This window comes from Bombina bombina, chromosome 4 (genome assembly GCF_027579735.1).
Source record: "Bombina bombina isolate aBomBom1 chromosome 4, aBomBom1.pri, whole genome shotgun sequence".
Taxonomy (NCBI): domain Eukaryota; kingdom Metazoa; phylum Chordata; class Amphibia; order Anura; family Bombinatoridae; genus Bombina; species Bombina bombina.
The window spans coordinates 991,689,063-991,711,689 of record NC_069502.1 but is presented as its reverse complement, the minus strand read 5'-3'; the positions used below and the strand labels follow the sequence as shown (position 1 = coordinate 991,711,689).

Sequence of the window (22,627 nt, the reverse complement as noted above, 5' to 3'; positions counted from 1 at the left end):
CCCACCGAAGCAAAGCAATGCCTTGGGAGTCACAGATGAAGATAACTCTATGATGGGAGATATCCCGAACAATGAGCTGTTAACTCAGATTGAAGCTTTCTTCCATGAAGAACTAAAAACAGCTCTGCACGACCTCAAGCAAGATATAAGAGAAATAGGTGGGAGAACAACAGAGCTTGAAAATAAGTTTGACAATATCCCAGAAAAAAATCCCTCAAATCCAACACACTCTGCTTGATCATTCTATTTATATTAAAAAGCTTGAAGATCAGGTGGAAGACTTGGAAAATTGATCTCGACAATCAAATCTTCGAATAAGAAACCTACCAGAAGATTATAAAAATCTTCAAGCAGATGTGACGGAGATATTCCACCAACTTATACCTGACACAGAGCCCAATCTGCTACTATTTGACAGAGTCCATAAAGCTTTCACAATCCAAAACAAGGGACATAATAGTCAAGCTGCATTACTACCAAATTAAAGAGATGATCCTACAAGCAGCGAGACAAGAACGGACTGTAACGTATGAGGGTCACAATATTCAAATTAACACAGATCTATCTCCTATAACATTACGGAGATGGCGAGAGATGAGACCAGTAGTGACAGCACTGATCAGAGAAATGCTGAGATATCGTTGGAATTTCCCATCAAAATATGACCTATCTAGTACAGACATACAAAAACATAGAGAGGCGCATGTGTGTATCAGTAGTAAATGATGTAGGACAATTGCAGATAAACCCCTGTGCCAGGGTACTCACATTTCCCAGGAGCACTCAGACAGTGCTATTAGATGCAGGCTGGATATTTTTACAGCAACCCAGCTTACTGTTCTGTCGAGTGCAAACACTCAAAAAATGCCCAGGAAAGCAGGATAACAGGAGCTCAGGAATCACAGGAGCACACAGCTGCAGGGTTTCCAGCAGCTTATTACTTCCAGTGGAAGTGATTGGTAAAGGATAAGCGAGGCAGGTTCCAGTTAAAAAGGTTAAACAACCAATTTATTAAAAAACCATAAAAGCTATTTAAAAACAGGAACCAAAGATAGGTGCGGAATAGTGACAGACCCCACTAAAAAAATGCTACGCGTTTCTCAGCGCTTCAAACGCTGTTTCATCAGGCATATAAATAGGGCTATGATTAGCCCTAAAATACATGCTTTACTAAACTTTAACCAATAGAAAAAAAACAGAAAAAACACCTGAGAACCACCCTCACAGGGGAGTGGTCTCTTCAAATTAACCATTTTTTTGGGACACATATTCTCATCCATAGTATTAGAATAGGTCTATCTATAGTGTGTAAAATATTTGTCTTAAAGACTTCAATTTAATCAAATATGTTTGTAAAATCTTGAAAGTGTAAATACAGTGATTCGCTACTAAATAGTGTTACAAGGATAGAGTATAAATATAGAGTAATTGTCACTTTGTATCATTACTGGGGAAAGTTTGATCAACTAAGATCCAAAGGGAAATTAAATAAAATAAACTGACACTCTAATGGTATCAGTATCCTCAAAAAAGACTAATAAAATCTCAGTGTATAATGTGTTATATCAATTCTTATTCTTTATGTAATGTTACAAAATGGTAAAAGTGCAGTGTTTTACTTTTTAAAGATCATAATAACGTGCCATGTGTATAAAGTGAATATAGTGTATGTAACAATCATCATACTGTAATGGTAGTAATGTATCTTTTAAATACATATAGAGGAATCTTCTTGACGATTTCAAAATTCGTCCGTGCCGTATCTTGTTATTAAGTCCTTACGCTAAGAGACCCTGTATACTTCCGGTCTCGTGACTATGATAGGGGCGTGACTACAAGTGCAACGGAAAATGACAGCAAGATGATGATATTGCGTTAATAGCTACGCTAAGTGTCAAGAACAAAAGATAAAAGGTGAAATTAGGGACCCTAAGTGATGTGGAAATATTAAACATAGTGAACTAGCGCAAAATCAAATGTGAACATGTAATCCTAAATACAGTATAATGTGCACATAATCGCTAAACTACCAAATATATCTATATGTGTATAAATGAGAAAATTAGATATAATAATGCTAACAGAAGATAGTATAATGATACTGACACTATAGGAACTGACTATAATCTGTACAGATAATACTAAACCAAAATGTAATCATAGATATAATTTGATGTGTACGCTAGTGTAGGTCTGTATAAGGAATTAACCCCACAAATTCTAAACCCTCTTAAAGGGGTAGGTAGCTGGAATAGGGGTGATATAGCCCTTTAAATACAATATAATGGTAGTGGAAATCAAAAAATATAAATATATCAAAAAATTATACAAAGATAGCCTACTTCAAGTATAATAATAATGAACTAAATAATGTAAATATATCAAAAAATTATACAAAGATAGCCTACTTCAAGTATAATAATAATGAACTAATTGTACATATACAACATAACGTTGATTCGAATATGTGTAACCAAACTCCAGTTTACAAACAACATACAACAAGGGATATAGACAATAGACAATTTATCTCCTTATTTTTATTCTGATTAGCGCCCTCTATTGGAAGTGATTGCTTTGATTTCTTCTGTGTAAAAAATACGACCTATACCTGCTCATCTGTAGAAGAGAGACAACTGCTACTTTCCAAACTTGAGCTATCAATGGAAGAGATAGAACCACACGCCTCACAGAAGACGACGAGGAAACTACCGCAAAGAAAATGGACTCTTGTATCCAAGAATGTAAAATCAAAGAAAGCAAAACCAAAATCATCACCCAGCACTGAAAGCAACTCCTCCAGTAAAGAGGGCCCTCCAGTCCCCTGAATCAATCACTATCAGGACTTTTTCCTATAGAGTCTGAAGGGTCTTGATCATCTTGTTCTGTGATAAACATGTTGTATGATCTTATATTTGTGGACTAAAGTATTACAATGTTTGTGATCTAAAATGTCTTGCAATCTTGTAAACCACCCCTTACTCCCCCCCCACGTCCCCTCCCCTTCCTTACCCTCCCTTTTTCCTCCCACATGTCCGTATGTTAGTCTCCTAGGCTTCATATTTTCAGTTGGCCAAAACGACGAATGAGGAAAGATAAAACTCCAGAGTTGTCCTTTACTCAAATTTAGATGCATCAAGTTATGAGGTTATGTTAATTTATTGTATGTTATGTTGTCCATGTCTCCTATGGTATTGCCAACAAAATGATGTTAACAAATACTTTCATAGACCCACAACCAGGGGCGTATTATGGCCTAGGACAACAAGGCACGGGCCTAGGGTAGCACATTGGAGGTGCGGCACTTTCTGCAGGCTCTGTGGAGAGCGGCAGAGTAGTGGGCTTGAATTAAACAACCGTAGGGGGAAATAATGAGCCGGGGTTGCTGGGAGGCATGGCGATAATCACTTTACTTGTTTGTCTACACTGTCTGTCCCTTTGTTAGTGCCCGTTGGGCCGCTGCAGCTGGGGAAATAGATAATCTTCCCACAACTCAATGGCTCAGTATGTGCAGTCTCGCTGGTGCTGCTTGCCTGGCAAAGCCCAGTGATTGTCCACTAGCTCAGGCTTCTACTCATACAGTAAAAAAAAATGCGCTTAGAGAATGCCCCTTAGAACTACAGGGCGCTCTCTAATGGAATTTTTTTTTTACTGTCTGCATCTCTGTAAGTGGGATAATCAAAACGCTGTGGCTACGCACAGGCAGTCAAAGCATTCTGTGATTCCGCACTGTGAAAGAAAACATCCCACCCCTACAAGTCAGAAGAACCAACTGCTTCTCCTGTAAATTGCACCAGCCCACGGCCTAGTGCATGGGGAGAGGATGGGATGCAAGGTCACTCTGGTACTAAGAAGGCTTGGCTGGGATACTCACAAATGCTGGTGATATAAGGAAGAACTTGAGGAGGTGATGGGGCATATGGAACTGAGGAGAGACCTATCCTGCAGATCTGCAGCCAAATAAGCAGCAAGTATTTTTTTTTCCTGTGGCCTTACATTTCATTGCTCAGAAGGTGTGTGCTATACCTAATATACTGGCTGCCAATGAGATGCAGAAGATAATGGTGACTCATCATTTTTTGAAGATATTATCCTTCTCAAAAATAGTATATTTACTATGTGTGTGTGGAGGAGGGGGTGGTATTACCATATCCAAGTGAGCTGTACTGAACTAATTGCTTAAAAAGTTGATTTTCCCCAAAAAAATTACTTTAGAAATGCCACAGAAAAAAAAATTAATCACATTACACATTACTCCCTGACAAAAAAAAAAAAAGCTATAAAAGGCTTAGAATTCTGAGTGCCTAGGGCAAAAAAAAATCTAAATACGCCACTGCCCACAACCCATACAAGGGGAAGCCTACTAACAACTCCAAATATGTTTTTCATAAGCTTAGTTCCACCGGAGAAGCATGCACATTAGGATAATATCCCATAACGTAAGAGGTCTCAACTCTAACATAAAGAGGAAAAAAGTGGACTATAAATCCCAGAATGCCCAGATAGTGATGTTACAAGAAACCCATTTTACATCAGCCATGACGCCCAATTATTGGGACAAACTTTACCCAGTGCAATTCCATGCAATTAATAACAAAAAGAAATGTGGGGTCTCTACACTTATACACGCCTCCCTTAACTTTAAAGAAGAAGAGATAATGAAAGATAGGGAAGGGAGATTTCTCATAGTAAGAGGACTAATACATAATACCCCCATCATGTTGGTAAATATCTATGCCCCTAATGATCATCACCCCCTTTGTCCCTTTCTCACTAAACTAAGCAAACAACTTTCATTATGGAAAAGGTATAAAATGATAATTGGGGGAGACTTCGATTTGACATTAAATGACAAGTTAGATAGGACCTCTTCAGATACCCATAAAAACAGAAGGCTGACCCCTGCCCAGCAGATACGGAGGGACTTTCTACTAGATTTTAATTTGCTAGATAGTTGGAGAGCAATAAATAAGGGATCCAGAGAGTATACCTATTATTCCTCGGTGCATGGCACTCGTTCAAGGATCGACTTAATAATCATTGGTCAAATTCTCCTTCCCTTTGTTAAAGCAGCGAGTATTTACAACTGTGCGTAGTCCGACCATGCTATGATGAGGATAGATATAGAAGGGGTGATAAATCCAGGGAGAATTAGGTCTTGGACCTTACACCCCAGCATACTCCAAAATGATATTTTCAAACAGCAAATACAAAGACACATTAGAGAATTTATAAACATAAATGAGGGCTCCACATCCAACCAAACTTCATCTGGAGTGCACTAAAAGCCTCCATTAGGCGTTTGATAATAGCTGAATCACATAGACTTAAAAAACAGAACAGTGTGAGAGTAGAGAAGTTGAAAACAGATACAGCCTCCTTACGAGAGAAAATGATAGGGAATCCCCAACGGAAATTAGTAAACCGGCTTAAAAACAAAAAATGAGGAACTTAACCAGCTTTTAGACAAGGAAGCAATCTATTCAATAAAAGCATTAGACACAAGATATTACATATATGGCAACAAGCCAGATAAAATGTTAGCAAACAAGTTAAAAGAAATAACCAGGGCAACAACCATTCCACAAATCCAGCAATCTAATGGGAAGGTGACTAATGACCCCCTTCAAATAGCTAATGAATTCACCAATTATTATAATAAACTATATAATTTACCAAACTCTAATCAAGAGAACAACAAGATGGCGGAACTAGACAAATTCCTTGAGAACAGTACTCTTAAAAGCATATCAAAAGAGGAACTAGATTAATGAAATGCCCCCATAACACTACAAGAAGTCTCCTTGGCCATTAAAGAATTAAAGCGAAACAAAGCGCCGGGTCCTGATGGTTTTCCGGGATCCTTCTATAAGAATTTACAGATCTCACTAGCACCCCAACTAGTCATATTATTCAATAATATCTTACAGGGAGTGGATATACCCCCGGATCTTTTGACTGCGAGGGTGACCGTCATCCTGAAACCGGGTAAGAGCACACAATACTGCCAAAACTATAGACCAATCTCTCTAATCAACCAAGACCTCAAGTTGTTTACCAAAATTTTAGCGAACCAATTAGCATTACTCATCAAGGGCTTAATAGACTCGGACCAGGTAGGGTTCATTACACAGAGGGAAGCACCAGACAACATACAGAAAATTATTGATCTCATAATTGTGACATTGATAAGAGGAATGCCTTCTCTGTTCCTTACTTTGGATGCAGATAAGGCATTTGATAGGGTTAACTGGGACTACATGCATGTGGTTCTTAATAAAATGGGGATAAGGGGTCCATTCCATGTGGCCCTAAAAAAGCTATATTCACGGCCTGATGCTTTTATTAAACTCTCAGGGTACCAATCAACTCAAATAAAAATTAGAAACGGAACCAGGCAGGGGTGCCCACTATCCCCGCTACTCTTTGCGATCTGTATTGAGCCACTTGCACTGAGAATTAGAGAAAATCCCGACATAGCAGGAATTATATTAGGAGATAAGGAATACAATATCTATTATTCGCAGATGGCGTTATCCTCGCAGTCACTAAGCCGTTACTTTCCCTTCCAGTAGTCTACACAGAGTTGGGTAAGTTTGGTCTCTTATCAGGGTATAAAGTCAATGAGAGTAAGTGTGAGGCCATTAGTATACAGCTACCAAGCCATACTAAGAAAATGCTCAAGATAAATTTTGCATTCACATGGGTCAAAACATCCATCAAATATTTAGGAATTAACCTTACAAATAATGTCAACACTCTATATAGAGAAAACTACACTTCCATGTTTACACAGATTAAAAATGTGTTAGCCATTTGGTCTAAACATACTATTTCATTATACAGGAGAATTATTTCTATTAAAATGACGATAATTCCTAAACTCCTATATTTATTTCGATCACTCCCGATATCTATACCTGTATCAGAGCTCCATATAATGCAAAGGGAAATCCTAAAATATGTGTGGCAAGGGAATAGGGCGAGAATCAACAAACATATATTGACAAGACATAGAAAAGGAGGAGGCGTGGGCCTACCAAGCCTAATCTCATTTTATTATGCAGCTAGAATGGCACAGACTATACAATGGCACAAGACACATAACGCTCCACAATGGGTCTGATTAGAAGCAGACTTAATGGGTGTGGGGAGATTGGACAAGCTGCTTTGGGCAGATAAACAGAATAGACCCCATCACATAAGACAATATATATCAATCTACCACACCACTTTCGTATAGGATAAGTTGACTAAGGTTTTGTCAGGAACAAGGAAAACAGCAGAGTCAGGAACAAGCCAGGGATCAGGAACCAGGAAGGACGTCAGGCAGCCAGGTAATACACAGGAACTCTCACAAACAGGTCTGAGACAACGCAAAGGCAAAGCATACATACAGAGGCCCTTTAAATAATGATGACATCACAATTCTGAGAATGCATCCTGTCTCACATGGATGATGCACACCAGTCTGGCCGTAAAAGGAAGTGCATGAAATGAGCAGCATCCCCCACAATGCACCATAGTCAGGAAGAGAGGTGAGTAAAATGGCTGCCAGCAGCACATGGCAAACACAACAGGGAGAAAACCCTGACAGTAAACTCTCCTCAACAACCCCCCCCCCCTGTGGGAGGACAAAAGGCTTATTGGGGAAACGGGCATGGAAGGCACGGAGGAGGGCGGGAGCATGAACATCAGAGGAGGGAACCCAAGAACGCTCCTCCGGACCATAGCCCCTCCAGTGAACCAAATACTGTACAAGGCCCCTGGACATACGAGAGTCAATAATGCTGCTGACCTCATACTCCTCATGGTTGTCAACAAAGATAGGAAGGGGACAAGGCAACACAGTGGTAAACCGATTACAAACCAATGGTTTCAAGAGGGAGACATGAAAAACATTGGAGATGCACATAGCAGGAGGAAGGTCAAGAGCGTAGGCCACAGGATTAACCCGTCGGAGTATTCGAAAAGGACCAACATAACGGGGTGCCAATTTATTGGAAGGCACACGAATGTTCAAGTTGCGGTAGAACAGCCAAACTCTCTCACCCACCTGGTAGGAAGGTGCAGGCAGATGCCAACGATCAGCCTGGAACTTTTGGCACTGCATAGAACAATGAAGGCAATCCTGAATCTGCACCCACGTGGAACGGAGTTGCCGGAGATGCTCCTCCAAAGCTGAAATACCCTGAGACATGAATGAATCGGGCAACAAGGATGGTTGAAACCCATAATTCGCCATGAACAGGGATAACTTGGAGGAAGCATTAATAGCACTATTATGAGCAAACTCTGCCTAAGGTAACAGTTCAGACCAATTATTGTGGTGATCTGAGACATAGCAATGGAGGAACTGTTCCGCAGCCCCATTGGATTGAGGGTGATATGCCGAAGAGAAGGAAAGCTGGATCCCCATTTGAGCACAAAAGGAACGCCAAAATCTGGAGACAAACTGGCTACCCCGGTCCGACACTATCTACTTGGGTAACCCATGTAAACGGAAGACCTCCCGGGCAAAAACTGAAGCAAGCTCTTGAGCGGTAGGCAGCTTCATCAAGGGAATGCAATGTGACATTTTAGAAAAACAGTCAACCACCATAAGGATAACAGTATTGCCATTAGAAACAAGGAGCTCCATGGAAAGATGTGTCCAAGGACGCTCATCCATTAGCAATAGGTTGAAGAAGACCCCAGGAAGACGTCGAGGAGTCTTATTCTGTGCACAAACTGAGCAGGAGGCAACATACGCAGCAACATCAGAACTAAGACCTGGCCACCAGAATTGTCGAGTGACAGACCAAATCATTTGGTTCTTGCCTGGGTGACCTGCGGCTTTAGGATAGTGGTAAGTGTGCAAAAGTTTAGTTCAAAGATTCTCAGGAACAAAACACTTACCACTAGGTTTCTCAGGAGGTGCATTGGTTTGTGCAGCCAGGATCTCCTCCCCCAAGGAAGAAGTCAAATTAGTACGTATGGTAGCCAAAATATGGTCAGGAGGTATAACAGGAGTAGGTACAGACTCCTCCTTGGACAGAGGCGAAAATTGTCGAGAGAGGGCATCAGCCCTAACATTCTTACTACCAGGCCGGTAGGAGACCACATAATTAAACAGAGACAAAAATAGCGCCCATCTGGCCTGTCGGGGCGACAAACGTTTTGCTTCAGATTGATAAGTTAAATTCTTGTGGTCAGTAAGAATGAGCACTGGCACACTAGTACCCTCGAGAAGATGCCAAAATTATGGCCAGTAATTCCCTGTCGCCAATTTCATAATTGCACTCCGCTGTAGACAATTTCTTAGAGATGAAACCACACAGATGCAAGGAACCGTCAGGCGTAGGACGTTGAGACAAGAGGGCACCTACTCCAGTCTCGAACGCATCAACCTCAAGAACGAAAGGCAGGACAGGGTTAGGATGAGCCAGAACTGGAGCAGCAGCAAAGGCATTCTTAAGACTATCAAAGGCCTTAATGGCAGTAGGTGACCAATGGAGTGGATCATTCTCTTTACGGGTCATGTCTGTGATAGGTTTGACCAAGGAAGAAAAGTTTTGAATAAACTTTCTATAGTCATTGGCGAACCCCAAAAAACGTTGAATAGACCGAAGACCTACTGGGCGAGGCCACTGCAGAACTGCAGATAACTTGTCAGGATCCATGGAGAACCCTGCACGGAGATAACATAACCTAGGAAGGTTACTTGAGTCTGATGGAACTCACATTTCTCGAGTTTACAAAACCCGTGTAACATCAGAACGATGAGCCTCAAGTGTGGGTGAGTGTATGAGGATGTCGTCTAAGTACACCACAACACACTGTTGCAACATATCTCGTAGGACATCATTAATAAATTCCTGAAAAACAGCAGGAGCATTACATAGGCCAAAGGGCATTACAAGATACTCATAATGCCCGCTCCTGGTGTTAAATGCTGTTTTCCATTCGTGGCCCTCCTTAATCCTAACGAGATTGTACATTCCTCTCAAATCAAGTTTAGTAAAGACCGTAGCTCCCTTGAGGCGGTCAAAGAGTTCCGTAATACGCGGAATAGGGTATGCATTCTTAATGGTAAGACGATTAAGACCCCTATAATCGATACATGGTCTTAACTCGCCACCCTTTTTCTTCACAAAGAAGAAGCCAGCCCTTGCTGGCTTCTTCTTTGTGGATTATCCCCCGCAAAAGAGCATCAGCAACATACTCCTCCATAGCACAATTCTCTGCAACAGACAGAGGGTACACCCGGCCCTGAGGAGGAATGGCTCCGGGTTGCAGGTCTATGGCACAAACGTAAGACCAGTGAGGAGGCAACGTACCGGCACGCACCTTGTCAAACACGTCTAGGAACTCTCGGTACTCCTCTGGCAATTGAGATACCGAAGAAGTGCACAAGACTTTAACTGGTTTCCGAAGACAAGTTGAAATACATTGCAGGGACCACAACAAAATTTCGGACCTGCGCCAGTCGAGACTGGGATTGTGCATTTGGAGCCAGAGATAACCCAGAACAACCGGAAAATGCGGAGAGTTTATCACCTGGAACTGGAGGGTTTCAAAATGGAGAGCCCCAACAGCCATGGACAACGGAGCAGTTTCGTGAGTAACAAGTGCGGGCTGAAGGGGCCTGCCATCAATGGCCCCAATAGCAAGCGGAACGGACCGAGGCAAAACAGGAATTGAGTGCTTTGATACAAAAGCACTGTCAATGAAATAGCCCGCAGCACCGGAGTCAACAAGAGCCTGAGTGACTATGGAGGAGTCCACCGAGGAAAGAACAACCATGACCAAAGGTTTCTCCTTAAGCGGTTCCGGGGACGAGGATAAACCACCCAAGGTCTGCCCCCGACAGGACCTTAGGTATGAGCGTTTCCCGGCCGTGTAGGACAAGACTTCAAAAGGTGGCCCTGTAACCCACAATAGAGGCAGAGCCCCTCCCTCCTCCTAAAGGCCCTCTCCGCCACGGAGTGACGTGTGAATCCCAGCTGCATCGGCTCAGCAGTACCTGGTGACTCAAGACCAGGAGGCATGGGAGGAGAGGGAGGCATGGGTGGGAAAGAACACGTAGGAGACAACGGAACAGGAGGCTTCCGCAAGCGCTCCTTGAAAGAGGGCCTCTCTCTGAGTCTGATGTCAATTAGGATAAAAAAAAAAAACCAATGCCTCGAGATCCTCTGGTAAATCTCTGGCAGCAACTTTGTCTTTAATCGCATCAGAGAGCCCATGAAAGAAGGCGGCAACAAGGGCTTCATTGTTCCAACCTATCTCTGCGGCAAGCATACGGAACTCAATAGCATACTGAGCAACAGATCTTGTACCTTGCTGAATGGACATGAGTAGTTTAGCAGCAGAGGAGGAGCGAGCCGGAACATCAAATACTCTTCGAAAGGAGGCCACAAATTCAGGGTAATTTGAAATCACAGGTTTATTAGTCTCCCACAAGGGATTAGCCCAGGCAAGAGCTGTGTCAGAGAGTAACAAGATGATAAATCCCACCTTAGCTCTGTCAGAGGGAAACGCCTGAGGTAACATCTCAATGTAAATGCCCACCTGGTTCAAAAACCCTCTGCACTGAATAGGATCGCCTCCATATCGCTGAGGTAGAGGTGCAGAACCAGACATGCTCCTGGTAGGACTAGGTGCAGCAGCGGAAACAGGAGCAGCCATAACTTGCGGGACACTTTGGTCCAAATGTGCAGTGCGAGTTAGCAGGGTTTGCAGGGCTAGTGCAAATTGATCCAAGCAGTGATCCTGTTCATCCATCCTGGAAATGATGGCAGGTAAAGGTGGATTATTAGCACCATCAGGATTCATGACCTTTGCGTAATGTCAGGGTGCCAGGAATCAGACTGAGACGAGAAGTGCAAAAATAATCACACCTTTATGAATAGCAAAAAATAATAAAAAGTCCACAAGTCAAAAAACAAGCCAGGAGACAAAACCAGAGCTGGTAGTCAGGCGAGCCGAGTCAGGAGCCAAAGCGAATAGTCAGATGAGCCGGAATCAGGAACAAGGAAAACAGCAGAGTCAGGAACAAGCCAGGGATCAGGAACCAGGAAGGACGTCAGGCAGCCAGGTAATACATAGGAACTCTCACAAACAGGTCTGAGACAACGCAAAGGCAAAGCATACTGAACAGAGGCAATTTAAATAATAAGTGATGACATCACAATTCTGAGACTGTATCCTGTCTCACATGGATGATGCACACCAGTCTGGCCATAAAAAGAAGTGCATGAAATGAGCAGCATCCCCCACAATGCACCATATTCAGGAAGAGAGGTGAGTAAAATGGCTGCCAGCAGCACATGGCAAACACAATAGGGAGAAAACCCTGACAGGTTTATCCTCTTGTCAATGTTAGATCTAAAATGACACCTCTGATACCCCTTAACTCGATAATAAATGTGCAAGTACAGAAGAAATGGGAAAACAAGGGTTTATATTGAATCGCAGATACACTCATAAACAACAGAATACTATCCTTTGAACAATATGCGGAGTTGGGTAATCCTGACCAGAATGTATGGTATCACTACTTACAACTTAAATTGAGAGTACAGGAAGTAATAGGAACAGAGAGGGCACCAAATAACACTATCTTTGAATCCCTATGCATTGCAAAAGACCCCAGAAAAGGACTAATATCTTTGCTATACCCAATCTTTAACATTAAAGATAGCAACGAAAAAAATAATACCATTATAACATGGGAACAGGATTTAGACAATTCCTGGTCAGTAGAAACCTGGATAACGAACATCCAAAGGGGATTGTCATTCTCCCCCAATGCCTTGTTAAAAGAAAACTACCTTAAGGTTTTATACAAGTGGTATGTTTACCCCACTAGATTTACCAAAGTAAATGAAACAGTTAACCATTTATGCTATAGAGGATGTGGAGAAACTGGGTCATACTTGCACATGTGGTGGCACTGTGAAAAGATTAAAAAGATTTGGGACCACATCTCAACATATTTAAGTAAAATATTAGAGAAAGAGATAATCCTAACCCCAGAACAGGCTCTGCTCCACTTTCCCCCTGAAGGATCCCTGAGGAGACACCTCAAACTAATAAATATGATCTGTACTGTGACGCAAATAAGCATTGCTAAATACTGGAAAATGGAACCCCCCTCTTTTGAATATATCGAAAGGAGAATAGAGTATCACTATAATATGTCCAGTGCATCGCTTTTGCATACTAAAGACCGTTTCATTGAGCAATGGGAGCCATATATAATGTATATTGAAGACATAAATAGGGCAAGAAAGTCAAATATGCAAGTACTCTCTATTTGTTAACCCACTTTTTCAGAGTTATTTGAGATTATGAGTTATAGAGAAAGTCACATAAGTGGGTATACAAAGAAATACCAATGAAAAGGAGAATATATGTGTGTGATCAGAGGAAATAACTTACACCTATGTTTGATGTACTTAAAAGACTTGAGATACATTTGAAGACTGTATTGTTTTTGTTTTTTATTTATGTTAAAAGATGCTAAATCAATAAAAAAAGATTTAAAAAAATAAAAAATAAAAAAAAGGTAAAATCCTTTAAAAAGGATGAAAAAAATACATAGTTATAATTTATATTACGTATAACCTACTGCTTAGTGCTTTTTTATTACAAAAATGAAACAGACCGTTTAACATCCCTTTAAACAAAAAACGAGAAAAAAAATACAGAGCAATCTTAAACTTTAGGAAACAATATACCACATCACGTTCTTTCTCCTCAGGTGGTTTAACTCACCTGCATGTATCGCTTAGTTTTCTTCAAACAATCACTAATCTCAATTTCATATATTCTGACTACAAAAACTTAAATTTCATACTAAATACACCCCATCTTAATTATTTAGTTGAACACTATCTTTCCTATTTACCTAGGCCACAGTACACCTCTAAAACCCTCATTCAAAGGGGCATTAAACACTTTGGGACAGATAACGAGTGGCATGCTGTTTTGCACAAGCGATATTGGGTATATATATATATATATATATATATATATATATATATATATATATATATATATATATAATATATTTAAAAGTAAAGTTACACTCATAAAAACACTATGTGATAAAAAAAAATATTAAAAAAAAACAAACATTGCACAAAAAAATGATATGGGCTCAAATATATGAGGTTTCAAGTGTTAGGGGACAAAAATAGACATGCAAAGGGCTTTAACATACATATTTAGACATGTATATGTATTTATCTCTATGTATGAATATATATATATATATATATATATATATATACACACACACACACACATACACATATATATGTGTGTGTTTACATGTTTACATATGTATGTTTGTATTCATATCTGTATATATGTTTTTACAGACATATATACACATATAAAACCCATAAATACATATATACAGTATATATATATATATATACATACAGTATATATAAATACATATATATACACACACACACATACTGTATGTACGTGTGTGTGTGCATTGAAGCCCTTTGCTGTTAAGTAGCTGAAAACATGTAAAATCATATTTATGCAATATTCATATTTAATAAGTATTATACTTTGAATTTACTGTAAATATTTCACATTCCAATGTTCTGTACATAGCAGAATAGAACATATTCTGCTATGTGAAGAACATTGGAATGTAAAATATTTTCATTTCAGGTTAGCGAACTTGAGAAAATGCAATTGGTTTGCGCGCCAGTTGGGTGTACGTTTTTTGTTGTAGCAGTTTTCGCACTCCGTTAAAGTCTATGGGGGAATAGGTTAATAGGTTGCAATATTCTAACCGGCTTTTTGCATGCATCGGGCTAGCGCGCAAGCATAAACATTTTACTTTCAGATTGTAATACGCATGCATTACTTCTAGTGCAGTTAACGCGTGAGCAGGAGCAATCATTTTTCTCTCCAACCTATTCGTGTCTTTATCTTTTAACCTCCCCATCTCCTTTCTTTAGCTTTATCCATACTCAGGGCAGGTAACACCTTCAAGATATGATGCAGTATATTAAAGAACACGGATGCTTAGCACTCCCAGCACCTTCTGAGTCATCATTGATTTCTATTTAACGCTGACATTTCAATCACATTAAATAAGTCACACTCTTCCACAAATTTAGAGACTCAAGCAAAAAAACTATATATAAAACTAACTATACCTGGCAGGTTTCCAGGTATAGTTATATAGCAGGTTTCGTAATATGGGTAACGGCTCTTTTGCAATAATTTGTCTGCTTGACTAACTGCGTTGTGTTATTGTTATTACTATATATATATATATATATATATATATATATATATATATATATATATATATAGTAATAACAATAACACAACGCAGTTAGTCAAGCAGACAAATTATTGCAAAAGAGCTATTACCCACATATACATACACACACATATACATATATATATATATATATATATATATATATATATATATATATATATATATATACACATATATATATATTTATTTATTAATGTGCAGTAACTTCTAGATTTGGTGTCTAATATAAAAGTTTATGATACCCAGTGGAAACAAAGTTATTTAGTTTTATATAAAATATTATTTTTTTTAATACAAAGATTTATTTATGGATTACAAAAATATATACTAATTATTTAGTTTCTGTCAGTGTTCTAAATACCTTCTCCTGTTGTCTTTCCTTTTTATGGAAGCTAGGTGAAGAAATCTGCTTTTTTGGTTGTCTTGTGGATTTCTTTGCCTTCTCTTTTCTCCCAACTAAAAACAAAACAAACAAAGAAGATAAAATCTCAGCATCTGTCAAGAGTTTATTTACTGAATAAAACAAAGATGATAACTTGATAATGGAATGAGTAGATTTACCTATTAGTTAGTTATAATCTCAACGGCAAATATATTGATCTTTTTTAAATTTATGTTTGTGTATATGTGATCAGTTGGTGTTGCTCAAACTGATATAACTTTTATATAAAATAAATTAAAAACAATGTGCAAGAAATAGGGGAAATGTACAGGGAGTGCAGAATTATTAGGCAAATTAGTATTTTGACCACATCATCCTCTTTATGCATGTTGTCTTACTCCAAGCTGTATAGGCTCGAAAGCCTACTACCAATTAAGCATATTAGGTGATGAGCATCTCTGTAATGAGAAGGGGTGTGGTCTAATGACATCAACACCCTATATCAGGTGTGCATAATTATTAGGCAACTTCCTTTCCTTTGGCAAAATGGGTCAAAAGAAGGACTTGACCGGCTCAGAAAAGTCAAAAATAGTGAGATATCTTGCAGAGGGATGCAGCACTCTTAAAATTGCAAAGCTTCTGAAGCGTGATCATCGAACAATCAAGCGTTTCATTCAAAATAGTCAACAGGGTCGCAAGAAGCGTGTGGAAAAACCAAGGCGCAAAATAACTGCCCATGAACTGAGAAAAGTCAAGCGTGCAGCTGCCAAGATGCCACTTGCCACCAGTTTGGCCATATTTCAGAGCTGCAACATCACTGGAGTGCCCAAAAGCACAAGGTGTGCAATACTCAGAGACATGGCCAAGGTAAGAAAGGCTGAAAGACGACCACCACTGAACAAGACACACAAGCTGAAACGTCAAGACTGGGCCAAGAAATATCTCAAGACTGATTTTTCTAAGGTTTTATGGACTGATGAAATGAGAGTGAGTCTTGATGGGCCAGATGGATGGGCCCGTGGCTGGATTGGTAAAGGGCAGAGAGCTCCAGTCCGACTCAGACGCCAGCAAGGTGGAGGTGGAGTACTGGTTTGGGCTGGTATCATCAAAGATGAGCTTGTGGGGCCTTTTCGGGTTGAGGATGGAGTCAAGCTCAACTCCCAGTCCTACTGCCAGTTTCTGGAAGACACCTTCTTCAAGCAGTGGTACAGGAAGAAGTCTGCATCCTTCAAGAAAAACATGATTTTCATGCAGGACAATGCTCCATCACACGCGTCCAAGTACTCCACAGCGTGGCTGGCAAGAAAGGGTATAAAAGAAGAAAATCTAATGACATGGCCTCCTTGTTCACCTGATCTGAACCCCATTGAGAACCTGTGGTCCATCATCAAATGTGAGATTTACAAGGAGGGAAAACAGTACACCTCTCTGAACAGTGTCTGGGAGGCTGTGGTTGCTGCTGCACGCAATGTTGATGGTGAACAGATCAAAACACTGACAGAATCCATGGATGGCAGGCTTTTGAGTGTCCTTGCAAAGAAAGGTGGCTATATTGGTCACTGATTTGTTTTTGTTTTGTTTTTGAATGTCAGAAATGTATATTTGTGAATGTTGAGATGTTATATTGGTTTCACTGGTAAAAATAAATAATTGAAATGGGTATATATTTGTTTTTTGTTAAGTTGCCTAATAATTATGCACAGTAATAGTCACCTGCACACACAGATATCCCCCTAAAATAGCTAAAACTAAAAACAAACTAAAAACTACTTCCAAAAATATTCAGCTTTGATATTAATGAGTTTTTTGGGTTCATTGAGAACATGGTTGTTGTTCAATAATAAAATTAATCCTCAAAAATACAACTTGCCTAATATTTCTGCACTCCCTGTATGCTTTCTCTGTTACAAATGTGAATTTATAGATGCTCTTTGAAAAGAAAGAATGCTGTCTGCAACTTTAGTCTTAGAAGACCTTGAAACAATTCCTAAACACATTATGGGGAAACAAAACGTATGGCCCAATAAAAGGAAAGCATTGATCAATCTCAGCAAAAATGACAACATTGTGATCCACCAAGCGGAAAAGGGGGGCGGGATTGTTATTCAGGATTACTGTAACTATGTAAATGAAGCAAATTGCATTCTTTTAGATAAAACTTATTATGTTAAACTAAAAGGGGATCCTACATTACAATAAACTAAGAAACTAGATGAATTATTAAGTTCGGGTTTGAAGGAGCGAATTCTGAACAAAAAAGAAAAAAAACTTTCTAACAATAAAACAACCTGATACCCCTTTCTATTATCATTTGCTCAAAGTACATAAAAGTACAACCAATCCCCGAGATAGACCCGTTATAGCAGGAATAAACAGCCTTAATGATCATTTGTCCAAATACATTCATAGGTTCATACAGAAACAGGTTGTTAATTTAAAATCTTACAAAGATACAACAGATATTCTATCAAAATGATCTGCTTTAAATAGAAAACAAGGATACCTGAGGATAACATGTGATGTGGGAGCTCTATATTCTAATATTCTTCACAAAGAAGGAGTCAAAGCCATCAGCCATTAAAAGAATTATAGGTAAACACTGGCCTTTACTCCTCAGCTATCCTATTTTTAAGAACACGATTAATCACTCCCCACACTTCACATTTAGAAGAGCACCCACTATCAAACAGAAACCGGCACCCAGTAAAGTCCTTCTATCAAAACGAGATTTCAATAAGAATACTTCTAAGAAGGCTAATATTGGCAATAATGGAGCATTCAAATGCAATCATCCTATATGTTTTATATGTAAATACATCACACACAAAGCGCATTCCATTAGATAAACAGTGACAGGAAAAAAAAAATCAAAATATTAGGACACATTACATGTACAATAGTTTTGTAATGTGTTAATCTGTGAATGCGGGGCCCAATATTTGGGGCACACCACAAGAAAAAATAGTAAAAACATAATTTATGTAAGAACTTACCTGATAAATTAATTTCTTTCATAATGGCAAGAGTCCATGAGCTAGTGACGTATGGGATATACATTCCTACCAAGCAAAGTTTCCCAAACTTCAAAATGCCTATTTTGAGGTTTGGGAAACCTTAGTTTAACGTATAGCCAAGTAGTGAGGTGTAAAGGAGTAAAGAAGCACGAAAAAAAAAAAAAAAGGAACTGGAAAATAATATTGTGCTTTTATAAAAAAATAATATAACCACCAAAAACAGGGTGGGCCTCATGGACTCTTGCCATTATGAAAGAAATTAATTTATCAGGTAAGTTCTTACATAAATTAGGTTTTATTTCATGTAAAATGGCAAGAGTCCATGAGCTAGTGACGTATGGGATGAAATACCCAAGATGTGGAAATCCACAAAATAAGTTTTCCTTATAAATCACAAGAAACAAACTTAAAATATAAAGAGAAGAATCAAACTGAGACAGCTGCCTGAATAACTTTTCTACCAAAGACTGCTTCTGAAGAAGCAAATACATCAAAATGGTAACATTTTGTAAATGTATGCAAAGAAGACAAAGTTGCTGCTTTGCAAATCTGATCAACTGAAGCTTCATTCTTAAAAGCCCAAGAAGTGGCAACTGATCTAGTAGAATGAGCTGCAATTCTCTGAGGCGGAGACTGCCCCACCACCAAGTAAGCCTTGTGATATCAAAAGCTTTAACCAAGATGCCAAATAATTGGCAGAGGCTTTCTGACCTATCTTAGAACCAGAAAAGACAACAAATAGACTAGAAGTCTTCCTGAAAACTTTAGAAGCCTCAACATAGTATTTTCAAAGCTCTTACCACATCCAAAGAGTGTAACGATTTCTCAAGAGAATTCTTAGGATTCGGACACAAGGAAGGAACAACAATTTCCCTACTAATGTTGTTAGAATTCACAACCATAGGAAGAAATTTAAATGAAGTCCGCAAAAAAGCTTTATTCTGATGGAAAATCAGAAAAGGAGACTCACAAGAGAGAGCAGACATAGCCTTCTGTATTGCATCAACAATATAATTTTTCATATCAACAAGGATATCATGTACATTAGATGTTGAGGGAACAACAGACGCTGTACTAGTACTAATAGAAACATTATTGGTATGCAAAAGCTTATCAGGACAACTGTTGCATAATATAGCCGGAGATATAATCTCAGCTTGCTTACAACAGATACACTTAGCTTTGGTAGAACTGTGTTCATGCAGCATGGTTCCTACAGTAGCTTCTGAGACAGGATCAGACATCTTGCAAAATGTTACAGAAAAATAACATTTAAACAAAATAAATATCCAATTTCCTCATATAGCAGTGTTAGGAATGGGAAAATATGCATATGCTAAAAAGGCAGAAAAGCAAACAGCATAGCCCTCTAGAATATAAAGAGAGCAAGGAGCATAAAGGAAGTGGGGTAATATAACCAAAAATTATTTGGCGCCAAGTATGACGCACGACGCAAAGGGATACAAACATCCGGAAATGATGCAACTCGCGTCATAACAAGCGCGATTTCGCGCCAAACAACCTAACGTCAATAAAGACGCAGGTAATGAAGAAACTTGCAACACAATAGATGCAAATTTGCGAAAAAAAATTCTCAACAAAAATGACGCAATAAATAACAGCATTTTGCGCCCTCGGGAGCCTAGATTTGCCTGTGAAATTTAAGGGAAAACAAGTCAAATTGGAAAAAAAGACTAAACCCCAGGTAAGAAAATATTAAAAAACAAATTCCTAAAACATAATTCCCATACTGAAACTGTTAGACTGCAAAGGGAAATATAAATAGCCCTGACTCATGGCAAATATAAGTAAATACATATATTGAAAACTTTATATTAATTCATAAAGCGCCAAACATAGCTGAGAGTCTCTTAAACAATAATACCCATCCACATATAGCAGACAGCCAAACCAGTACTGAAAACTATCAGCAGAGGTAATGGTATAAGAGTATAATGTCGATCTGAAAAGGGAGGTAGGAGATGAATCCCCTACGACCGATAACAGAGAACCCTTAAAAAGATCATAACAATTTATTTTAGCACTTTGCTACAAACTATATATGGCATCACATATAGCATTTAATATTAACACATACATTTGACAGTTATATATAACACCTTCTAGAGATAGGCTTACTACTACACATAGTACACAACCACATTTTTTTAGGTTGATTTAATCGCACTTGATAATTTATTTAGTCACCAAGAAATAGATCCATATTGGATTCTATCATTTCAGATAGGGACATAGATTCACAAATGGCACTAATGGGCACATCCTAAAGGAATTATTTGTATTAGAATAAATTAATAGTATATCATAGTGTCCATGCTTATATATCACTATTATTCACTTATTTATTTTTTTGCATTTCATATACAGGTGAAACTCGAAAAATTAGAATATCGTGCAAAAGTTCATTTATTTCACTAATGCAACTTAAAAGGTGAAACTAATATATGAGATAGACTCATTACATGCAAAGCAAGATAGTTCAAGCCGTGATTTGTCATAATTGTGATGATTATGGCTTACAGCTCATGAAAATCCCAAATCCACAATCTCAGAAAATTAGAATATTGTGAAAAGGTGCAATATTCTAGGCTCAAAATGTCCCACTCTAATCAGCTAATTAAGCCATAACACCTGCAAAGGGTTCCTGAGCCTTTAAATGGTCTCTCAGTCTGGTTCAGTAGGAATCACAATCATGGGAAAGACTGCTGACCTGACAGTGGTGCAGAAAACCATCCATGACACCGTCCATAAGGAGGTAAAGCCTCAAAAGGTAATTGCAAAAGAAGTTGGATGTTCCCAAAGTGCTGTATCAAAGCACATTAATAGAAAGTTATGTTGAAGGGAAAAGTATGGAAGAAAAAAGGCGCACAAGCAGCAGGGATGACCGCAGCCTGGAGAGTATTGTCAGGAAAAGGCCATTCAAAAGTGTTGGGGACTTTAACAAGAGCCACCACACACAGACGGATCCTGGACATGGGCTTCAAATGTCGTATTCCTCTTGTCAATCCACTCCTGAACAACAAACAATGTCAGAAACGTCTTACCTGGGCTAAAGAAAAACAGACTTGGTCTGTTGCTCAGTCGTCCAAAGTCCTCTTTTCTGATGAGAGCAAATTTTGCATCTCATTTGGAAACCAAGGACCCAGAGTATGGAGGAAGAATGGAGAGGCACACACTATAAGATGCTTAAAGTCCAGTGTGAAGTTTCCACAGTCTGTATTAATTTGGGGAGCCATATCATCTGCTGGTGTTGGTCCACTGTGCTTCATTAAGTCCAGGGTCAACTCAGCCGTCTACCAGGAGATTTTGGAGCATGCTTCCTTCCGCAGACGAGCTCTATGGGGATGCTGACTTCATTTTCCAGCAGGATTTGGCACCTGCCCACACTGCCAAAAGCACCAAAACCTGGTTCAATGACCATGGGATTACTGTGCTTGATTGGCCAGCAAACTGTGAGACTCCAGTCTGCCTCTAATAGCACAACTGGGTGCTGCTCATTTTGTGAGTATACTGTGTTTGAGCCATTTACCTGTCTGTATATACAAGGAAGCGCCACTTCTTTTTTTTTTTGTCTTCTAGATGGACGTTTTGGATTACATCCTCATGAATCTGTGTGATTGGAGAGTGCTGCCCGATTTGATTATTTTTCCAAGGGAGGATGTATAGAGAGAGTAAAGCAAGGGACCCAAGACAGAGCCTTGCAGTACTCCAACTGAGAGAGGCATAGGATCACAAGTAGTATAGAGTTTTGTTAATAGAAGGGGTGGGTAGGATTGCTGGGTTTGAGGGGTATGAGGTGCAGATCTCTTTTCTAATGGTGTCAATTTTTTAAGTGATCAGCAATAATCTGAACAGTGAGACTGGTAGTGGGCCGGGTGCAGGAGGATGTAGAAGGGAGTTAAAAGGTTG

General features: G+C 39.2%; 1 protein-coding gene across 1 annotated transcript in view; it reads right to left on the bottom strand.

Annotated features, from left to right (window-relative positions):
• Positions 1-22,627, bottom strand: part of SANBR (SANT and BTB domain regulator of CSR) — a 168,331-nt gene that overhangs the window by 13,787 nt on the left and 131,917 nt on the right. The window contains exon 17 of the mRNA XM_053712047.1: positions 15,663-15,757. Coding sequence (XP_053568022.1) covers positions 15,663-15,757 — 95 coding nt within the window. The remainder of the gene's footprint in view (positions 1-15,662; positions 15,758-22,627) is intronic.